Source organism: Oncorhynchus mykiss, chromosome 10 (genome assembly GCF_057628025.1).
Source record: "Oncorhynchus mykiss isolate SJ-2025 chromosome 10, ASM5762802v1, whole genome shotgun sequence".
Taxonomy (NCBI): domain Eukaryota; kingdom Metazoa; phylum Chordata; class Actinopteri; order Salmoniformes; family Salmonidae; genus Oncorhynchus; species Oncorhynchus mykiss.
The window spans coordinates 65,545,110-65,562,955 of record NC_143031.1 but is presented as its reverse complement, the minus strand read 5'-3'; the positions used below and the strand labels follow the sequence as shown (position 1 = coordinate 65,562,955).

General features: G+C 43.6%; 1 protein-coding gene across 2 annotated transcripts in view; it reads right to left on the bottom strand.

The window, feature by feature from the left end:
• Positions 1-5,363: 5,363 nt before the first annotated feature.
• Positions 5,364-17,846, bottom strand: part of LOC110534481 (deoxycytidylate deaminase) — a 35,431-nt gene continuing 22,948 nt past the window's right edge. For both annotated transcript variants that reach the window (XM_090187565.1, XM_021619352.3), the window contains 2 exons: positions 13,200-13,296; positions 5,364-5,881 (listed from right to left, as the gene is read on the bottom strand). In XM_090187565.1, coding sequence (XP_090043691.1) covers positions 5,803-5,881; positions 13,200-13,296 — 176 coding nt within the window. In that variant the 3' untranslated portion in view covers positions 5,364-5,802. The remainder of the gene's footprint in view (positions 5,882-13,199; positions 13,297-17,846) is intronic.

Below are 17,846 nucleotides of genomic sequence, written 5' to 3'. Positions count from 1 at the left end.
TTGGATCATTGTCTTGTTGGAAGACAAATCTCCGTCCCAGTCTCAGGTCTTTTGCAGACTCCATCAGGTTTTTTTCCAGAATGGTCCTGTATTTGGCTCCATCCATCTTCCCATCAATTTTAACCATCTTCCCTGTCCCTGCTGAAGAAAAGCAGGCCCAAACCATGATGCTGCCACCACCATGTTTGACAGTGGGGATGGTGTGTTCAGGGTGATGAGCTGTGTTGCTTTTACGCCAAACATAACGTTTTGCATTGTTGCCAAAAAGTTCAATTTTGGTTTCATCTGACCAGAGCACCTTCTTCCACATGTTTGGTGTGTCTCCCAGGTGGCTTGTGGCATACTTTAAATGACACTTTTTATGGATATCTTTAAGAATTGGCTTTCTTCTTGCCACTCTTCCATAAAGGCCAGATTTGTGCAATATACGACTGATTGTTGTCCTATGGACAGAGTCTCCCACCTCAGCTGTAGATCTCTGCAGTTCATCCAGAGTGATCATGGGCCTCTTGGCTGCATCTCTGATCAGTCTTCTCCTTGTATGAGCTGAAAGTTTAGAGGGACGTCCAGGTCTTGGTAGATTTGCAGTCGTCTGATACTCCTTCCATTTCAATATTATCGCTTGCACAGTGCTCCTTGGGATGTTTAAAGCTTGGGAAATCTTTTTGTATCCAAATCCGGCTTTAAACTTCTTCACAACAGTATCTTGGACCTGCCTGGTGTGTTCCTTGTTTTTCATGATGCTCTCTGTGCTTTTAACGGACCTCAGACTATCACAGTGCAGGTGCATTTATACGGAGACTTGATTACACACAGGTGGATTGTATTTATCATCATTAGTCATTTAGGTCAACATTGGATCATTCAGAGATCCTCACTGAACTTCTGGAGAGAGTTTGCTGCACTGAAAGTAAAGGGGCTGAATAATTTTGCACGCCCAATTTTTCAGTTTTTGATTTGTTAAAAAAGTTTGAAATATCCAATAAATGTCATTCCACTTCATGATTGTGTCCCACTTGTTGTTGATTCTTCACAAAAAAATACAGTTGTATATCTTTGTTTGAAGCCTGAAATGTGGCAAAAGGTCGCAAAGTTCAAGGGGGCCGAATACTTTTGCAAGGCACTGTAGATAGCCCTTCCCTCTTTCTCTTTTCTTTCTCTGTTTCTCTCTCTTCCATCATTTCATTCCTCTCGCTTTATTTCTCTCTCTCTCCCTCTGTCACTCTAATAGTCTTTCCTATTCTTAGCTGAAACAACTCTTCCCCTCGACTAGATTACCAATAATTAATTACACGTTGGTGCAGCGAGGAGAACACTGACTATTAAAGAAAAGCAACTCTATCTTTCTTCCTGTGTGTGTGTTGTGCGTGAGAGGTCATTGAACCTCTCCACAACATTGTTTTCTTGAGATAAGATGTTATCCCGGGAATCTTCACAGGAATGTTATATTATTCCCAGGTGGGAGTGTTGAGACCCTATTTTTACACAGGCACCGTGACAGGACAGCTCTGTGAAGTCAATTACATCTGCTCAGGTAGAGAGAGCAAATTGTTACTTTGATAGATGTATCCTGTGAGATATCATTAGGACCCCACAGAAAGACGGATCTCATCATGTCTCTCATTCATCTCTATTCATTTCCTGAGTATTAGATGGAGTCGGCTGTCTACTACCGGTGGGAATAGGTTTGTAATGTAGGAAGGGGGATATTCTCTACAACAGCGATGTTGACGTCCCACCGACACCAACCATGCATACCTCTGTTCTCTGACCATGAACACAAACTAAGATGTCTTCCAGCGTGCTTCAGCACTCTGTTTCTCCCCAAAACGCCTGATTGACATCTACAGAACCGTGAAGAAACTTCCTGTCTCTCTGTCTAATTGGCGTGCAATCACATACCATTTCCACAGCCACCCAGGATATTTGTCAGCTAGCTAGGAGACCGGCGTGACCCTCCTTGTCGGAGAGAAGCAGTAGCAGGTTGACTTCAACCAATCACATGCGTTTTCCTTTGGGGCAGAGCTGCCTCCAGAAGATGTCAACCTGCGAAGCAGTAGTTTTTTCCGCAGCGGTTATTAGTCTAACACACTGACTTAATGGGAAGAGACAAGTGTGTAATGATTATTATTTGGCCACACTCTCCTGTCCTGTCTTTCAGCAGAGGAGACGGCTATGGAGTGTGTCACAAATTGCCCGTCCGTCCTAGTCGGAATGTAAGGAGGGCGGTGGATGGATGAGTCTTTGTGTTTGTGCGTATGTGTCTGCTACAGATTGCCTGGATCATCTTTTCCTACACTCTTTGAAAAAGGGTGTTATGTAGAACCTAAAAGGGTTCTTTGGCTGTCCCCATATGATAACCCTTTGAAGAACCCCTTTGGTTCCAGGTAGGAACCCTTTCCCCAGAGGGTTATAAATGGAACACAACAGATTTCTACCTGGAACCAAAAAGGGTTATCCTATACAGACAACCAAAGAACCCCCTTTGGAAGCCTTTTTTCTAAGATTGTAAGGTAGATTTTTTTTTAACACCATCAGTGCTTTGCCTTGCCATTCCTGAATTTCTAGATAAGATGGGTAAATTGATAAATAGATGGGTAAATAGATGGGTAAACAGATATATAGATATGGAGAGTGTGAATGTTTGGCGGATGAAAAAGGTTTACATTGCAGTTTGAGATTAGATGTGGTTTTACCTGTTTGAAATGGAATAAATATAAGAAGAATGTGGGAAAAAGTCAATGACTAAACATAAATTGAAACTCATCTCTTTGCTCTATATTCAAATCGGGTAAACAGAATGAATGTGATATCTTTAAATATAGTCCGTTTTCATTAAGCTGTCAAAACTATCCTCTTTGAAATGAAACGTAAAACTACTTAAACATATTTGACACATTCAGCACACAGCTGAAGATGTCTTTTGTTTCTAGCCATGTTCAGTACACTCCATCTGCTGTAGTATACACTGTAAATCAATTTCAAGGTGCGCGCAAATCGTCTCACAAAACTATCAGCGTTTGCGCTCTCGTGTGTTGACATACAGTGGAGTGAATATTAAACAAGACGCCTCCGGTAAAAAATAATAAACGTATTGTCTTGTGTCGTTCTCCACCCTAGCTCTTATTTTCGTTGTTCTTAATCAAAGATAGTTCACAGCTGGACATGCTCGTTTCCCACTCGGGAAAAGCAGATGGGATGTGAGGCATCGGGATCAGTAATATGCTATTTCCTAGAAATCCACTTCACATCCCTTAACGGGCCCAGCTGTGATTTGTCGTGAAGTATCACGTCTTTTAGACGTTTGTGGATGATCTGTTCTTTCCAATCAGAGGCTTCGGTGGTGATCTGTAGTCAGCGAATGCAATCAAAGGCCTGTCGAGGTAGCTTTTGTTGATTATGTGTGGGTGCTTGCTTGCATGTTTTTCCATCAACGGCTTCTGTTACCCATCTACCAGTCAGTTAGCATGTGTGTATAGCTCATTTATAACCGAGCATCTATGTCAAGCAGGAGGCTCATTCTACACTAAATTTCCTGTTTCTGTCCCTATCGCCAAGGCGACAATTTCACACGTTGTTGACAAGCCCCTGCATGGTGTCATATCTGTCCTTTCACATCGGATTCCATCGTCCCAGACTGGCATGCACACGGATAGGAAAATAATGGCTCTGTAATGCTGATATGCCAGTGAACGGTGAAGAGGTGACTCCGGGATGCTGGCCTTCTAGGCAGAGTTGCGAAGAAAAAGCCATATAGCCATAGCGTCTGTTTCTCAAACTTGGATTAGCTAACACGTGTTATTGGAACATTGGAGTGATGGTTTTTGATAATGGGCCTCTGAACGCCTATCAGCCGTTTCAGGCTTCAGGCTACAATAGTCATTTACAACTATATTTCTGATACATTTGATGTTATTTTAATGGAAAGAAATGCACACTTCTTAGTGACCCCAAACTTGAACAGTAGTGTATTACAAATACATTTTTGTATCCTAAAATGCATCCCCCTAAATATATGTTAAATGTATATTTTTCTTTAATCAGATAAAGTGAGACAAGAAATGACAAAACCAGAGTGATTGCTTGTTGGCTTGTCCACCTGTACCTCCACATGGAGCTAGCTATAAATGTGGGTCCACTACGCACCATGCTCTCTCTCTCCTCCCCCCCAGCCCTGGCTGGCCGGTGTGTCATTTTTATACGATGACTGCAGCAATCACTCATGCCGTCCGCGCTGGTTGGCAAACCTAAGACACTCATGTCAAAATCAGATGTGAGCATGCAGGACAAAAGCAGTTCAGGTAATAATAGTATGGCGATTCGGGGAAGATGAGATGTAGACATGAGACAGGCGATTGTAAGTGGAGGCATCCAACAAAACGTTTAGTGGCTGGGTTCATGGTTTATGCACTGCCTTGCTCCTTTCCAAAGCTCTTGAACTCACAGGAGTCTCTCCCCTTGTTAATCTGTGGATAATAGAGCACCTCAGAGGATGACACCTATTAAAGAGCATGAAGGGTAGGGAGGAAAAGAGGTCGGGGGAGAAGAGAACGGGAAAAAAGAGTGTGGTGTCCCACAGACCTCTCCGAACCCTCTCCTGAGACTCACCATATCAACACCCTCTAGATCAGACGCAGGCTAATCAATTACCTTCTCATTCTACCTTCCTCTTCATTCACACACACTTGTTTCAAGGCTGGGGAAAGATGGAAATGCCAGGTTATTTTATTACCACTTCACTCGCTGCCTTTTTTTGTCAGGTGTGAGTGGGAACGATTTCAAATTCTGTCTACATGGAGGCTGTTTTGAGCAGCGCATCCAATATGGAGTTAACCTTCTATTCCATTTCTCTCCCACTTTGTCTGGGTCCAACCACCAGCTCGATTTGTTTAACTAGGCAAGTCCGTTAAGAACAAATTCTTATTTACGTTGACGGCCAAACCCGGATGACACTGGGCTAATTGTTTGCCACCCTATGGGACTCCCAATCACGGCCGGATGTGATGCATCCAGGATTCGAACCAGGGACTGCAGTGACGCCTCTTGCACTGGGATGCAGTACCTTAGACCACTGCGCCACTCTGGAGAACGTGGGGTCCAATGAAATTGAACAGCATAGTTTAGTGTGGGGTATTGAATTGACCTGCATATTGCATATTCACAGTATTACACACATGCATCACTTCATGTCCAGCAGATCTATGCTTGGATATCACCCAAAATATTATGTCTGTACTTTGACAAAATCTCAAATTCCTCGAAGTAGAGAGTACTTCTACCAGCTGATTGCTCTTCTATTCAAAGTTATGAGACAAAGCTACAGCAGTTTCTATAATTTTGCATAAACAGACTGTACACTTGAATGATTTTAAAACATTCCTCAGTTTTATTTGGTTGACATTGCATGTGCAGCACACAATATGATATGGTTTAGTGTTTCAGTACCCCAACATTTGTGACCTAATATGGTACTAATACATTTAGTCTAACACTTAGAACTACAAAATCAGTAGTTGGTCTAAAACCGTAAAACTCAGTGGAAGACATTTTTTAATAAATGTTTAACGAGACCACAGTAAAAGTAACTCCATGAGACCCAATGTAAATTTTCACAATTTCACAACTCAAATCACTTTTTGCACTGTAAAAAAACAAAAGCAAAACCTTTCCAATTAATGTTTCTATGATTTTCAACATTTACAGTAGACATACTTGAGTTCCTCTAGGTGTGGTAGGTTGGGGGGAGGAGTAGACATCAAAGCACCCACTCTTTCCCTCTCCTCTTTCTCAAGGTGAGTGTATTCAGCCTGTTCCGTTGAACATCCCAGAGTTAATAGAATTAAAATCGATGACAAACTTGCTTCGCTTGGGCTTGAACTGCCTGGGAACAGACAAACAGCGTGATGAGAAAAGGAGAAAAAGCAAGTCACTCTTTTTGTGAAGCTATGAACTTTTCCTGGAACTTTTTCAGCACAGGGACTGGTTTTGAGTGAGAGACAATAGGGGGAGAGGCAGCAGGGACAAAGATGAAGGGGAGACAGTTAAGAAGAAACTCATAGCTTTCAGATGATTTCTCCCCACCCTTCAACTTAATATCCTATGCGCCCAGGAAGGAGCTCTGGGGGGATTCAATTACCCACAAGCCCGCTGGGGAGAAGGAGAGGGGGTGTAGGGTGGAGCGGTCGCCCACTCTAGGAGGTAATGACCAGGACCAGGGGCTCATTCTGCCCCCCTATCGCCCCCTACCAAGGTCCCCAAAGCAGACTCCTCCTGTCCTAATCACTCTTATGCCTCTGTGGGTCAAGCGCAATAGAGTATCACAGGCTACATCCCAAATGGCACCCTGTTCCCTATGTGGTGCATTACTTTTGACCAGTGCCTAGGGTACCATTCAGGACATAAACAAAGTTTTGTATCATAACAGCTACCATTACTGCAGTGAAATGGCAAGCCACTAACCTTTCTATAAAGCAGTTTCTTAACACCTTGTCGTGGCGTACGTGCCCAAGCAGAAGAGAAGAGGCACTGTAGCGTCACAGTCCACCCACTGCACGACACACTAAAAGCCTTGCTGCCTTTTAAAATGCCATCAATAATAGCATTCCAGGACACCTTTCTTTCTGAAGACAGACCCACCATCCTGCACAGACACACCCTTAGCCTGTTCAGTCGCGCACACACACGGAATGAATGCTGCTTGCAAACCTGCTTTTAAATCCCAAGGCCAAAGATGTTCTCACTCAAATGTCATTTGTCACATGCGCCAAAATACAACAGGTGCAGACCTTACCGTGAAATGCTTCCTTACAAGCCCTTAACCAACAACGCAGATTTTTTTTTAAAGAAAGAATTACCTCCTAAAAAAATATGAGGCTATATACAGGGGGTACCGGTACCGTGCCAATGTGCAGGGGTACAGGTTAGTCGAGGTAATATGTACAGTACCAGTCAAAAGTTTGGACGCACCAAACAAGAGTTTCTTTATTTGTACAATAGTGAAGACAAACTATAAAATAACTAATGTAACCAAAACAAATTGTTAAAAAAATTAAAATATTTTAGATTCTTCAAAGTAGCCCCCCTTTGGCTTGCCGACAGCTTTGCACACTCAGCTGTCAAGGCAAAGGGTGGCTACTTTGAAGAATCTAAAATATTTTAATTTTTTTAACAATTTGTTTTGGTTACATTAGTTATTTTATAGTTTGTCTTCACTATTCTACAATATAGAAAATAGTACAAATAAAGAAAAACCCTTGAATGAGTAGGTGCATCCAAACTGACTGATACTGTACATGTAGGTAGGGGTAAAGTGACTATGCATAGATAAACAGGGGGGGGGGGGGGGGGGGGGTCAATGCAAATAGTCCGGGTAGACATTTAATTACCTGTTTATTAGTCTAATTGCTTGGAGGTAGAATCTGTACCACTTGCTGTGTGGTAGCAGAGAGGACAGTCTGACTAGGGTGGCAGGAGCATTTGACAATTTAAGGCCTTCCTCTGACACCGCCTGGTATAGAGGTTCTGGATGACAGGAAGCTTGGCCCCGGTGATGTACTGGGCTGTATGCAATAACTTCTGTAGCACCTTGCGGTTGGATGCAGTGATGCATGATGGTGCAGCTGTATAACTGAGGACCCATGCCAAATCTTTTCAGTCTCCTGAGGGAATAGGCATGGTCTTCCCCTCTTCCTGACGTGTTTGGACCATGATAATTTGTTGGTGATATGGACGCCAACGAACTTGAAGCACTCAACCTGCTCCACTACAGCCTCATCAATGAGAATGGGGGTGTGCCCGGCCCCACTTTTCCTGTAGCTCACAATCAGCTCGTCTTGCTCACGTTGAGGGAGAAGTTGTCCTGGCAGTCTGACCTCCTCCCTGTAGGCTGCCTCGTTGTCGGTGATCAGGCCGACCACCGTTGTTGTTGGCAAACAATGATAGTGTTGGAGTTGTGCATGGCCACGCAGTCGTGGGTGAACAGGGAATACAAGAGGGCACTAAGCATGCACCTGAGGGGCCCCCGTGTTGAGGATCAGCGTGGCAGATGTGTTGTTGCCTACTCTTACCACCTGGGGGCGGCCCGTCAGGAAGTCAAGGATCCAGTTGCAGAGGGTGGTGTTTAGGGCACTTTGGTGTTAAATGCTGAGCTGTAGTCAACAAACAGCATGCTCACATAGGTGTTCCTTTTGTCCAGGTGGGAAAGGGCAGTTTGGAGTGCAATGGAGATTGCGTCATCTGTGGATCTATTGGGGTGGTACGCAAATTGTAGTGGGTCTAGGGTTTCTGGGATGGTGGTAATGTGAGCTATGTCCAACCTTTCAAAGCACTTCATGGCTACAGACGTGAGTGCTACAGGGCTGTAGTCATTTAGGCAGGCCACCTTGGCGTTCTTGGGCACAGGGAATATGGTGGTCTGCTTGAAACATGTAGGTATTACAAACTCGGTCAGGGAGAAGTTGAAAATGTCAGTGAAGACACTTGCCAGTTGGTCAGCGCATGCTCCGAGTACGAGTCCTGGTAGGCCGCAGGGCTTGTGAATGTTTAACCTGTTTAAAGGTCTTACATCGGCTACAGAGAACGTGATCACACTGTCGTCCGGAACAGCTGGTGCTCTAATGTATGGTTCAGTGTTGCTTGCCTCGAAGCAAGCATAGAATACATTTAAATCGTCTGGTAGGCTCGCGTCACTGGGCAGCTTGCAGTTGGGATTCTCTTCTTTATTCCGTAATAGTTTGCAAGCTCCACCACATCCGACGAGCGTCAGAGCCGGTGTCGTAGGATTCCATCTTAGTCCCATATTGACGCTTATGCCTGTTTGATGGTTTGTCGGAGGGCATAGTGGGAAAACAGTCTTGTAGCTTAGTATCTGCATCAGACCACTTCCGTAATGAGCTAGTCACTGGTACTTTCTGCCTGAGTTCTTGCTTATAAGCAAAAATCAGGAGGATAGAATCATGGTCAGATTTGCCAAATTCAGGGAGAGGGAGAGCTTTGTATTCATCTCTGTGTGGAGTAAAGGTGTTCTAGAGTTGTCCTCTGGTTGCACATTTAACATGCTGGTAGAAATTAGGTCAAAAGGATTTAAGATTTCCTGCATTAAAGTCCCCGGCCACTAGGAGCACCGTTTCTGGGTGAGCATTCTCGTTTGCTTATGGCCTTATACAGCTCGTCGAGTGCGGTCTTAGTTCCTGCATCGGTTTATGATAAACACTCTTGGTAAATAGTGTTGTCTACAGCTTATCATGAGGTACTCTACCTCAGGCGAACAAAACCTTGAAACTTAATATTAGAGATCACGCGCATCAGCCGTTGTTGACAAATTTGAAAAACCACCATCCCTCGTCTTACCGGAGGTTGCTATTGTCTTGCCGATGCACAGAAAACCCAGCCAACTGTATATTATCCATATTCTTGTTTAGCCATGACTCGGTGAAACATAAGATATCACAGTTAATGTCCCATTGGTAGGATAGTCTCGAACGGAGCTCATCCACTTTATTCTCCTGGGATTGCGCGTTAGCCAGTAGGAGATGATAAAGGCGGATTATCCATTTGCAGAAGAATTCTCAAAGGCTACAGTTCAGTCCACAACATTTGACAAATTACAGTAAATGTTATTTCTCTAATTCCTATCTATGGCAATGGGACGGCGCTCAACCAACGTGAGTCAAGGTTCTACCAAAAAAAGTAATCATAAGGAAGGATAAGGCGTAACACTTGCGCAACACAAAAATGTGTTTTATTTAAGTGGAGTTAAGATAAACGTTTCAGCCTTCAACGAAGGCAATAATTCCTATCTGCAAATACTAAGGGCAATTCAACTGGTTATACTGCGTCAACACTGATTCAGACATTCGTTCATTGATTTTCCTCAAGGTCAAAAATGTCCCTTGAAACTTCTATGGAGTATGAGATCCAGTTAACAGTCCAATTTAATACACGCTTTCGGTCCAAACGCCAACGGACAGAGAAGATGGATAGAGACGGGAGGGAGGTCGGAAAGGAGAGGAATAAAATAGTCATTGCAAACGTGTAGGAGGAAGTACATGATCAGCTAGCTCAGGGATTTGGCCTCGTTTCCCAAACTCGGTCCTGGGGACCCCCTGGGTGCACATGGTTTTTTGCCCTAGCACTATACAGCTGATTAAAATAATCAAAGCTTGAGTATGGGAAACCCTGAGCTAGAGGACAACCTGAATAGGTGTGTGTGCGCATGTAGAGGACATCCTCAAACCAGCTAGTGGCGTTAACCTCTACACCCCCATAGACTGGTAGCCCATTTGAACAAATCTTCAAATATTGCTATATTAATTTAAAAAAATAATTGAATCAGTGTAAGTACATCCCAAATGGCACCATATTCCTTGTAGAGTGCACTACTTTTGACCAGGGCCCTATGGGTAGTGCCATAAAGTAGTGCACTACATAAGGAATAGGGTGCCATTTGGAACACAGCCTATTTCTTGTCTACTCTGGCTTCCTGTCTCCAACAGTAAAAGTCTTAGTTGATCTGTCGAGGATGAAGTATTAAGACTGTATTTAAATACCTGAGCTGCAACCCTGTGTGTTTAATGTGGCTCAGTGGGAGATTTCCATGCCTACTGTGTGTGTGTGTGTGTGTGTGTGTGTTAAGTAGCAAAGGACATTTCAATGGGAATCAATGATAAAGTTCTGTTTATTCATGTACCTGCAGATAGACGTTTGTGGGTGGATTTTTATTTTTCCCAGTGTGTATATGTGTATCTAGAGAGTATGTATGTGTTGTTCGGGGTCTATACAGTGTGTTAAAGTCCTGCAACAGGGTCGGATACCTACGGTTCCGCAAAAAAAACATTTGTAATTTGTCGATGTGCAGAGCTTGCGTTTCCTTCTGCCACGTGACATTACGCTGCAAAGTTTATTTTCCCTGACTCCTAGCTCACGTGAAAAGGGGTAACATAACAGGAGAAATAAAAACAAAGGTTACGATGGTGAAATACACCTGGTGCTGCTCGACTGAAATCGGCAGTTTGGAGTCATTGTGGACAAGGAGGACAACCCAGTAGATGGAAGCACAGCCTGCAAAAGTGCAACAGGTATGCATTTCTGATAATTCAGTTGATTACTACATTAATTCAGACTTTCGTTCAATTCGACCGTTCACAGCCAGTTTAAACCTGTGCATTTTTGCAGCCTATAGCCTATTTGATTCTGGGAATTATTTAGGTTTCAATTCAACTATTTGATTATCTAAACAACATTGAATGTAAAGGTTTTCTCCGCACTATTGGTTAGAGCCTGTAAGTAAGCATTTCACTGTAAGGTCTACTACACCTGTTGTATTCGGCGCATGTGATAAACTTTGATTTGTCGGCTATAGGCTTTCATTTGGTAATAAGAAAGCCTGTAGAAGGATATTTGGCAATGTGCCGCATCGCATTGTAAAAATATGAAGATATAATTCTTAAAGGGGGGCTGAACTTCATGATTTGGCCTAGTTTTGGGGCTTGGTCATTAAGAAATGCTGCAGCCATGACTGATGCCAAACGAGAGTTGTACATTTGTCTCATTAAATGCTTCCAATGTTTGTATATGAACTTCTAAAATGTATACACTGAACAAAAATATAAATGCATGGAACAATTTAAGATTTGACTGAGTTACGGTTCATATAAGGAAATCAGTCAATTGAAAAACATTTTAGGCCCTAATCTATGGACTTCACATGACTGGGAATACAGATATGTATATGTTGGCCACAGATACCTTACATAAAAAGGTAGGGGCATGGCTCAGAAAACCAGTCGGTATCTGGTGTGACCATTTGCCTCGTGCAGCGCAACACATCTCCTTCTCATAGACTTGATCAGGTTGTTGACTGTGGCCCGTGGAATGTTGTCCCACTCTTCTTCAATGGCTGTGCGAAGTTGCTGGATATTGGGCGGGAACTGGAACACGCTGTCGTACACATCAATCCAGAGCATTGCTGGATATTGGCGGGAACTGGAACACGCTGTCGTACACATCAATCCAGAGCATTGCTGGATATTAGCGGGAACTGGAACACGCTGCTTCACATCAATCCAGAGCATCCCAAACATGCTCAGTGTCCGAGTATGCAGGCCATGGAAGAACTGGGACATTTTCACTTCCAGGAAGTGTGTACAGATTTTAGCAATTTGGGGCTGTGCATTATCATTCTGATACATTGAGGTGATGGCGGTTGGTGAATGGCACGACAATAAACCTCAGGATCTCATCACGACATCACTGTGCATTCAAATTGCCATCAATAAAATGCAATTGTGTTCGTTGTATCTAGTTTATGCCTGCCCACACCATAACCCCACCACCACGGGGCACTCTGTTCACAACGTTGTCATCAGCAAACCACTTCCCGATAAAAGACCTGGAGGACTTACTGACAAATTCTCTAAAACAGAGGCGGTTCATGGTAGAGAAATTCTGGCAACAGCTCTGGAGGACATTCCTGCAGTCAGCATGCCAATTGCCTGCTCCCTCAAAACTTGAGACATCTATGGAATTGTGTTGTGTGACAAAACTGCACATTTTAGAGTGACCTTTTATTGTCCCCAGCACAAGGTGCACCTGTGTAATGACCATGCTGGTTAATAAGCTTCTTGATATGCCACAACTGTCAGGTGGATGGGTTATTTTGGCAAAGGATTAATGCTCACTAACAGGGATGTAAACAAATTTGTGCACAGAATGAGAGAAATAAGCTTTCGTTAATATGGAACATTTCTGGGATATTTTATTTCCACTCATGAAACCAACACTACATGTTGTGTTTATATTTTTGTTCAGTATAGAATATGTAGACACATAGACAAGACGACATTACCAAAATATCTACCTGCTCCTTCCATCACACCGCCCCTTCTCATCCCCTCCCCTAAAAGCCATCTCTCCACTGCTGACCCCCCAGTAGTCCCAGGGCAGGTAGTTAGTGGGTAGGTTTACACCCCTGAAACCACCATATCCAGGCACTAACCCCACCCCGCAAACCCTCTGAAATACAGGTTCAAAGACACATGTAACTCTGAGGGGAGCGCCATCTAAACCCCAACCCTGTTTGTTTGGAAACCTCTTCACACAAAACTGTCAGCCCTCTCTGGCTGGCAGATGTCAATTAAGTCATCATAACATCCTCGTCCCTCCATCCAGGGGCAACACACACGGCGGCTCAGAAGACTCACTTGTATTGGATCCCTGCCAAGTTAAGCAGCCGTCTGGAGGCAGTCATTTCAGGGATGTCGTGGTACTTGTCTGACAAATAAATCACGTCCTTTATACCTGTAGGTAAGAGACAGCGAGGGGAAAGAGGGAGGGGAAAATAAAGGGAGAGAGAGAGAGAGTCAATTATCTATCGGACAGGCTCGGGATGATGGTGAGCGGTGACTAAGGGAGGGAGGGAGGCCTCAGTAAACCCTGCGGAGTGATGAGGGGTGCAATTTTGTGTGTGTTCACACACACACACACACGTGTACTGTATGGGGGCGGTCGATAAACCCTCAACAGCAGGCTGAGTCCAATACCGAGAACTAAAGACGAAACAGGAAATCTACCAACCCCAGCTGTCATCTTTAAAAGCACCCCCTTCCAACTTAATGGAGGTGTGTGTCTGTGTGTGTGTGTGAGAGAGACACTAAGCACTATAACAGGGCCTGGCTCGATTAGTATATCTACCGTACCATCATGCTTGGGAGGTCTGCAGCTCCCTACACAAACACACAATTTCACTCTGGCAAAAGGTCACATACAGCGGGTGCCCGCCTTATCTGCCAACACCCCCTGAAACCCCCCTAAACTGCAGAGATAGGATTGGTTGTCCCCCATGGCTCTGTGCTGAGCCCGCCTGATATCTTCCCCGCATCATCAGAGCTTTAGGAGCCGCTGGCTCAATCCGGCTCAGCTTTACCCAGCATGGCTTCCCAGTCTCACCTGCCCTGTATTATCGGACAGTTTCATCTGCGGGAAACTGTGAAAGAGCTGGTATTTATTCTGTGATCCGCTGAGGGGAGACCACGCAGAGTGAATTCTATTCACCACAGTAGATAAAGAGCGACTGACTATAGGGCTGGCTGGTGGTGTTACTGTTAGCAGCACCAGCTCTACAGGGAGTGAAAGACAGGCTAGCCTCTAGCATAGTGGTTTACCCCTTCTAGTAGACAAACGGTGGTGATAATATCCACTCACCTGGTATGGACTGGACTGTTATGCTCATCATATTCTCTTCACTTCGTATCACACCAGCAATTGTACAGTTACTACTCCGATCGCTGATGTTAATATAAAAGGGTGAGAAATGCCAGCATGTGGAGCTACTGAAATCCAACTGTAATCACAGTAAAGCTACAGCCTGATCCAGTGGTTCTTAATTCTGGTAATCCAGGGTGCATGTGTGTTTTTTTGCCCTAACACAACACACCCGATTCTACTCAACTCATCGTCAAACCTTTTACTAGTGGAATCAGGTGTGTAGTGCAGAAATATGCACCCATTTGAGTCCCCAGGATCTTAAAAAAAAAAACGCTCTGAATTACAAGAGTTTAGCCTACTTCACAACAACTATACAGACGACTATTCAAAAGAAACATTAGCAGCGGATAAACATGTACGAAAACAACAAAGCATTCCTGAATGTGTGCGGCGGCGCTGCCTGGGCTAACAATGGATCAGATGAATAACTAAAACACACAAAGCGTCACTTCTCCCAAGTGGAAGTAACAAAGAGCTTTGTGGCCGGATTGTTTGCAGCCGTAGAAGGCCACAGAGTGCAGAGACAGTACGTGGGGCGAGCTCCTTTATTCATAAATCACCCGCTGAAAATAATATCTCTGATATTTAGATTTGCATACAAGGTTTGCATATCCTTATTCCTAGGTGTATTGGTTTTGAAAAGCACAGATGCAATGAGCGTGAATCTACATACGTTAACACACACAACCTATGACTTTCTGGGGAAGAAAAGTGTTCCCCGCAAAAATAAATAACTGCAAATAAACACATTTAATCAAACTTGCTTACTTATTGAAGTAATGTCCGGGTGTGAGTTTACATATGGTAGCAGTCTGAAAGGGGATAATGACAGTGTTCCAAATGTATAGCCAATAAACAAACCATGAATAAAAATGCATTGTCAATATTTCCTGGTGAGGGCTCTGCAGGATTTGGCATTAGCGCTTGGCTGAACTCCAAGGGATATAATGATTGGTTGTGAAGATGGTAAAGGCGGGGCTCCAGCAGTAGGTGGTGCTCATGCTGTCAGACCAAAATGAGTCTTAGTAGCACAGAGGGGGAATCGGGGAGATGGCTTGAAATTACACTGGTTTATTTTGGCACAGAATCGTGTGTGTGAATAATGTCCTTACTATGTAATTGGGCAACTGGGCATTTCGTTTTGATGTGTGCAAGGAAGGCGCAGGTTGTGTGTGAGAGTGGGATTGTGTGTCGTTTGGGGGTGCAGTGGTTATGAAGTGGGGCTTCACTGCCTCACAGCTCTAATAAGAAGGAAAAGCATGTAGAGGATCCAAGATCAGCCCAATCAACGGCCTTGAGTTAACAGGCTGTAGCACGGAGAAGTGGTGTGTTTCCGTTCGAAAGCGCTGCTTCCAAGAGAGAAAAAGACTCAACATCCACACTGCTTGAGACAGTTTCAGATAACCTTCTGCATCAAACGGGGAGCTTTACAAGTCGCCAAGGACAAGACCTTTAGTCTAGTGTACGATAGCCGACACACACAATTTAAAAGCAAATGGGATGATATTAAACTAGTCCGTCTAAAACACATCCTTCAGAGCCAAGTTGGGGGGGGGTTGCTTAACGACCATAGAGATGGGGATCTGAGTGTCGGAATCTGGTCAAGCAGTAGTGGTCTTGACTCAAAAACCACAACCCCCCCCCCCCCCGGCGAGCCAGCCCAGTCTCAGCCACCTTCTGCCTATGCTTCTACTATCAGTCTCCCTTTCCCCAGGTACTGTTCCAAAAACAGACAAGAAAATCTGAAGTTCCTAGATGGGGTTCTGAGTCTGACAGCTTGAGACGCCAGTAGTAGTCATGTTAAAAAAAGGTGCAGAATTGAAGAAATGTACTATTGAAAATCACCCACAACGACTTCCCTTTCCACTGATCTTATAGTGAAGCAACAGAGGAAAACAGATCCATATTTTATATATTAAAAACGTAAAAAGGAAAATCTTTAAATAAAGCATTGTTTTCTCTCTGCGTCTGGGAGATATCTATTTATTGTGAAGTATACTGAAGGTGATATGCACATCCCAACCTTTTAGAAAACCGATGCCTCTGTAGATACTGTCAAAAGAAAAGGCCTGCACGGCACACTGTGTAATTTATCATGTCTATCTCTAGCCGTTGCCAAGACAACACTCGCAAAAAAGAAAAAACATTTTGTAGATTGAAGACTGAGAAACAATACATTTGAACTGCTAACCGACCGCAAAACGCTACAGAAGGTTGTGCGGACTGCCCAGTACATCACTGGGGCCGAGCTCCCTGCCATCCAGGACTTCTAGATCAGGCGGTGTAAAACGAAGGCCTGAAATTGCCAAAGACTAAAGTCATAAACTGTTCACTCTGCTAACGTCTGGAAAATGTCACCGGATCATCGGATCTCAGACCAAAAGGCTCCGAGACAGCTTCAATCCCCAAGCCTTAAGAACGCTAAATAGTTACCCGGACTATCTTCATTATTTTCTACATTGTAGAATAATAGTGAAGACAACACATATGGAATCATGTAGTAACCAAAAAAGTGTTAAAATCAAAATATATTTAAATTTGAGAGATTCTTCAAAGTAGCCACCCTATGCCTTAACAGCTTTGCACACTCTTATTTTTAACTCTGCATTGTTGGGAAGGGTTCGCAAACAAGCATTTCAGTGTAAAGTCTAGTTTATTTGGCCAATTTGACAAATCAAATATTATTTAATATTGTTATCAAACTAACCAGAAACACTGGAAAAATAGTAAACAGTCATGCTGGGATGGAAAACTAGTTGGAATCAGAGAGACCGTTTGAGTAGTTAAACGCACCATTCTGGAACGTTCCACAACAGTGACTTGTCCACTGAGGACAGCTTAACTTTATGGCTGCAGGGGCAGTATTGAGTAGCTTGGATGAAAAGGTGCCCATTGTAAACGGCCAGCTCCTTAGTCTCATGCATATTATTAGTAATATTGGATAGAAAATACTCTGAAGTTTCTAAAAACTGTTTGAATTATGTCTGAGTATAACAGAACTCCAGAACTCCTCCAGTCAATAGAACTTTGTCTGATGACTAATGTGAAGGGGGAGGGAGGGGGGGGGGGGGGGGGGGTGGAATGACACAGGAAATAGTCACCACTGCCATGAGTTGACCATGCATTCACTATGCGCATTCACAATTCTCCGGTTGGAACGTTATTCAAGATATATGTAAACAACATTCTAAAGATTGATTCAGTACATCGTTTGACATGTTTCTACTGACGGAACTTTTGGACATTGTCACGTTATAGTGGACAGGCTTTGACTTTGGAATTGTTTACCAAACGCCCTAACCAAAGTAGCTAATTGGACATAAATAACAGGCATTTTCGAACAAATCAAGCATTTATTGTGGACCTGGGATTCCTAGAACTGCATTCTGATGAAGTTCATCAAAGGTAAGGAAACATCATGTATTTTCTGGTTTCTGTTGAATCCAACATGGTGGCTAATTTGGCTTCTGTTCTGAGCGCCGTCTCAGATTATTGCATGTGTTGCTTTTTCCGTAAACTTTTTTTGAAATCTAACACAGCCGTTGCATTAAAGAGAGGTATATCTATAATTCTACATTTATGAT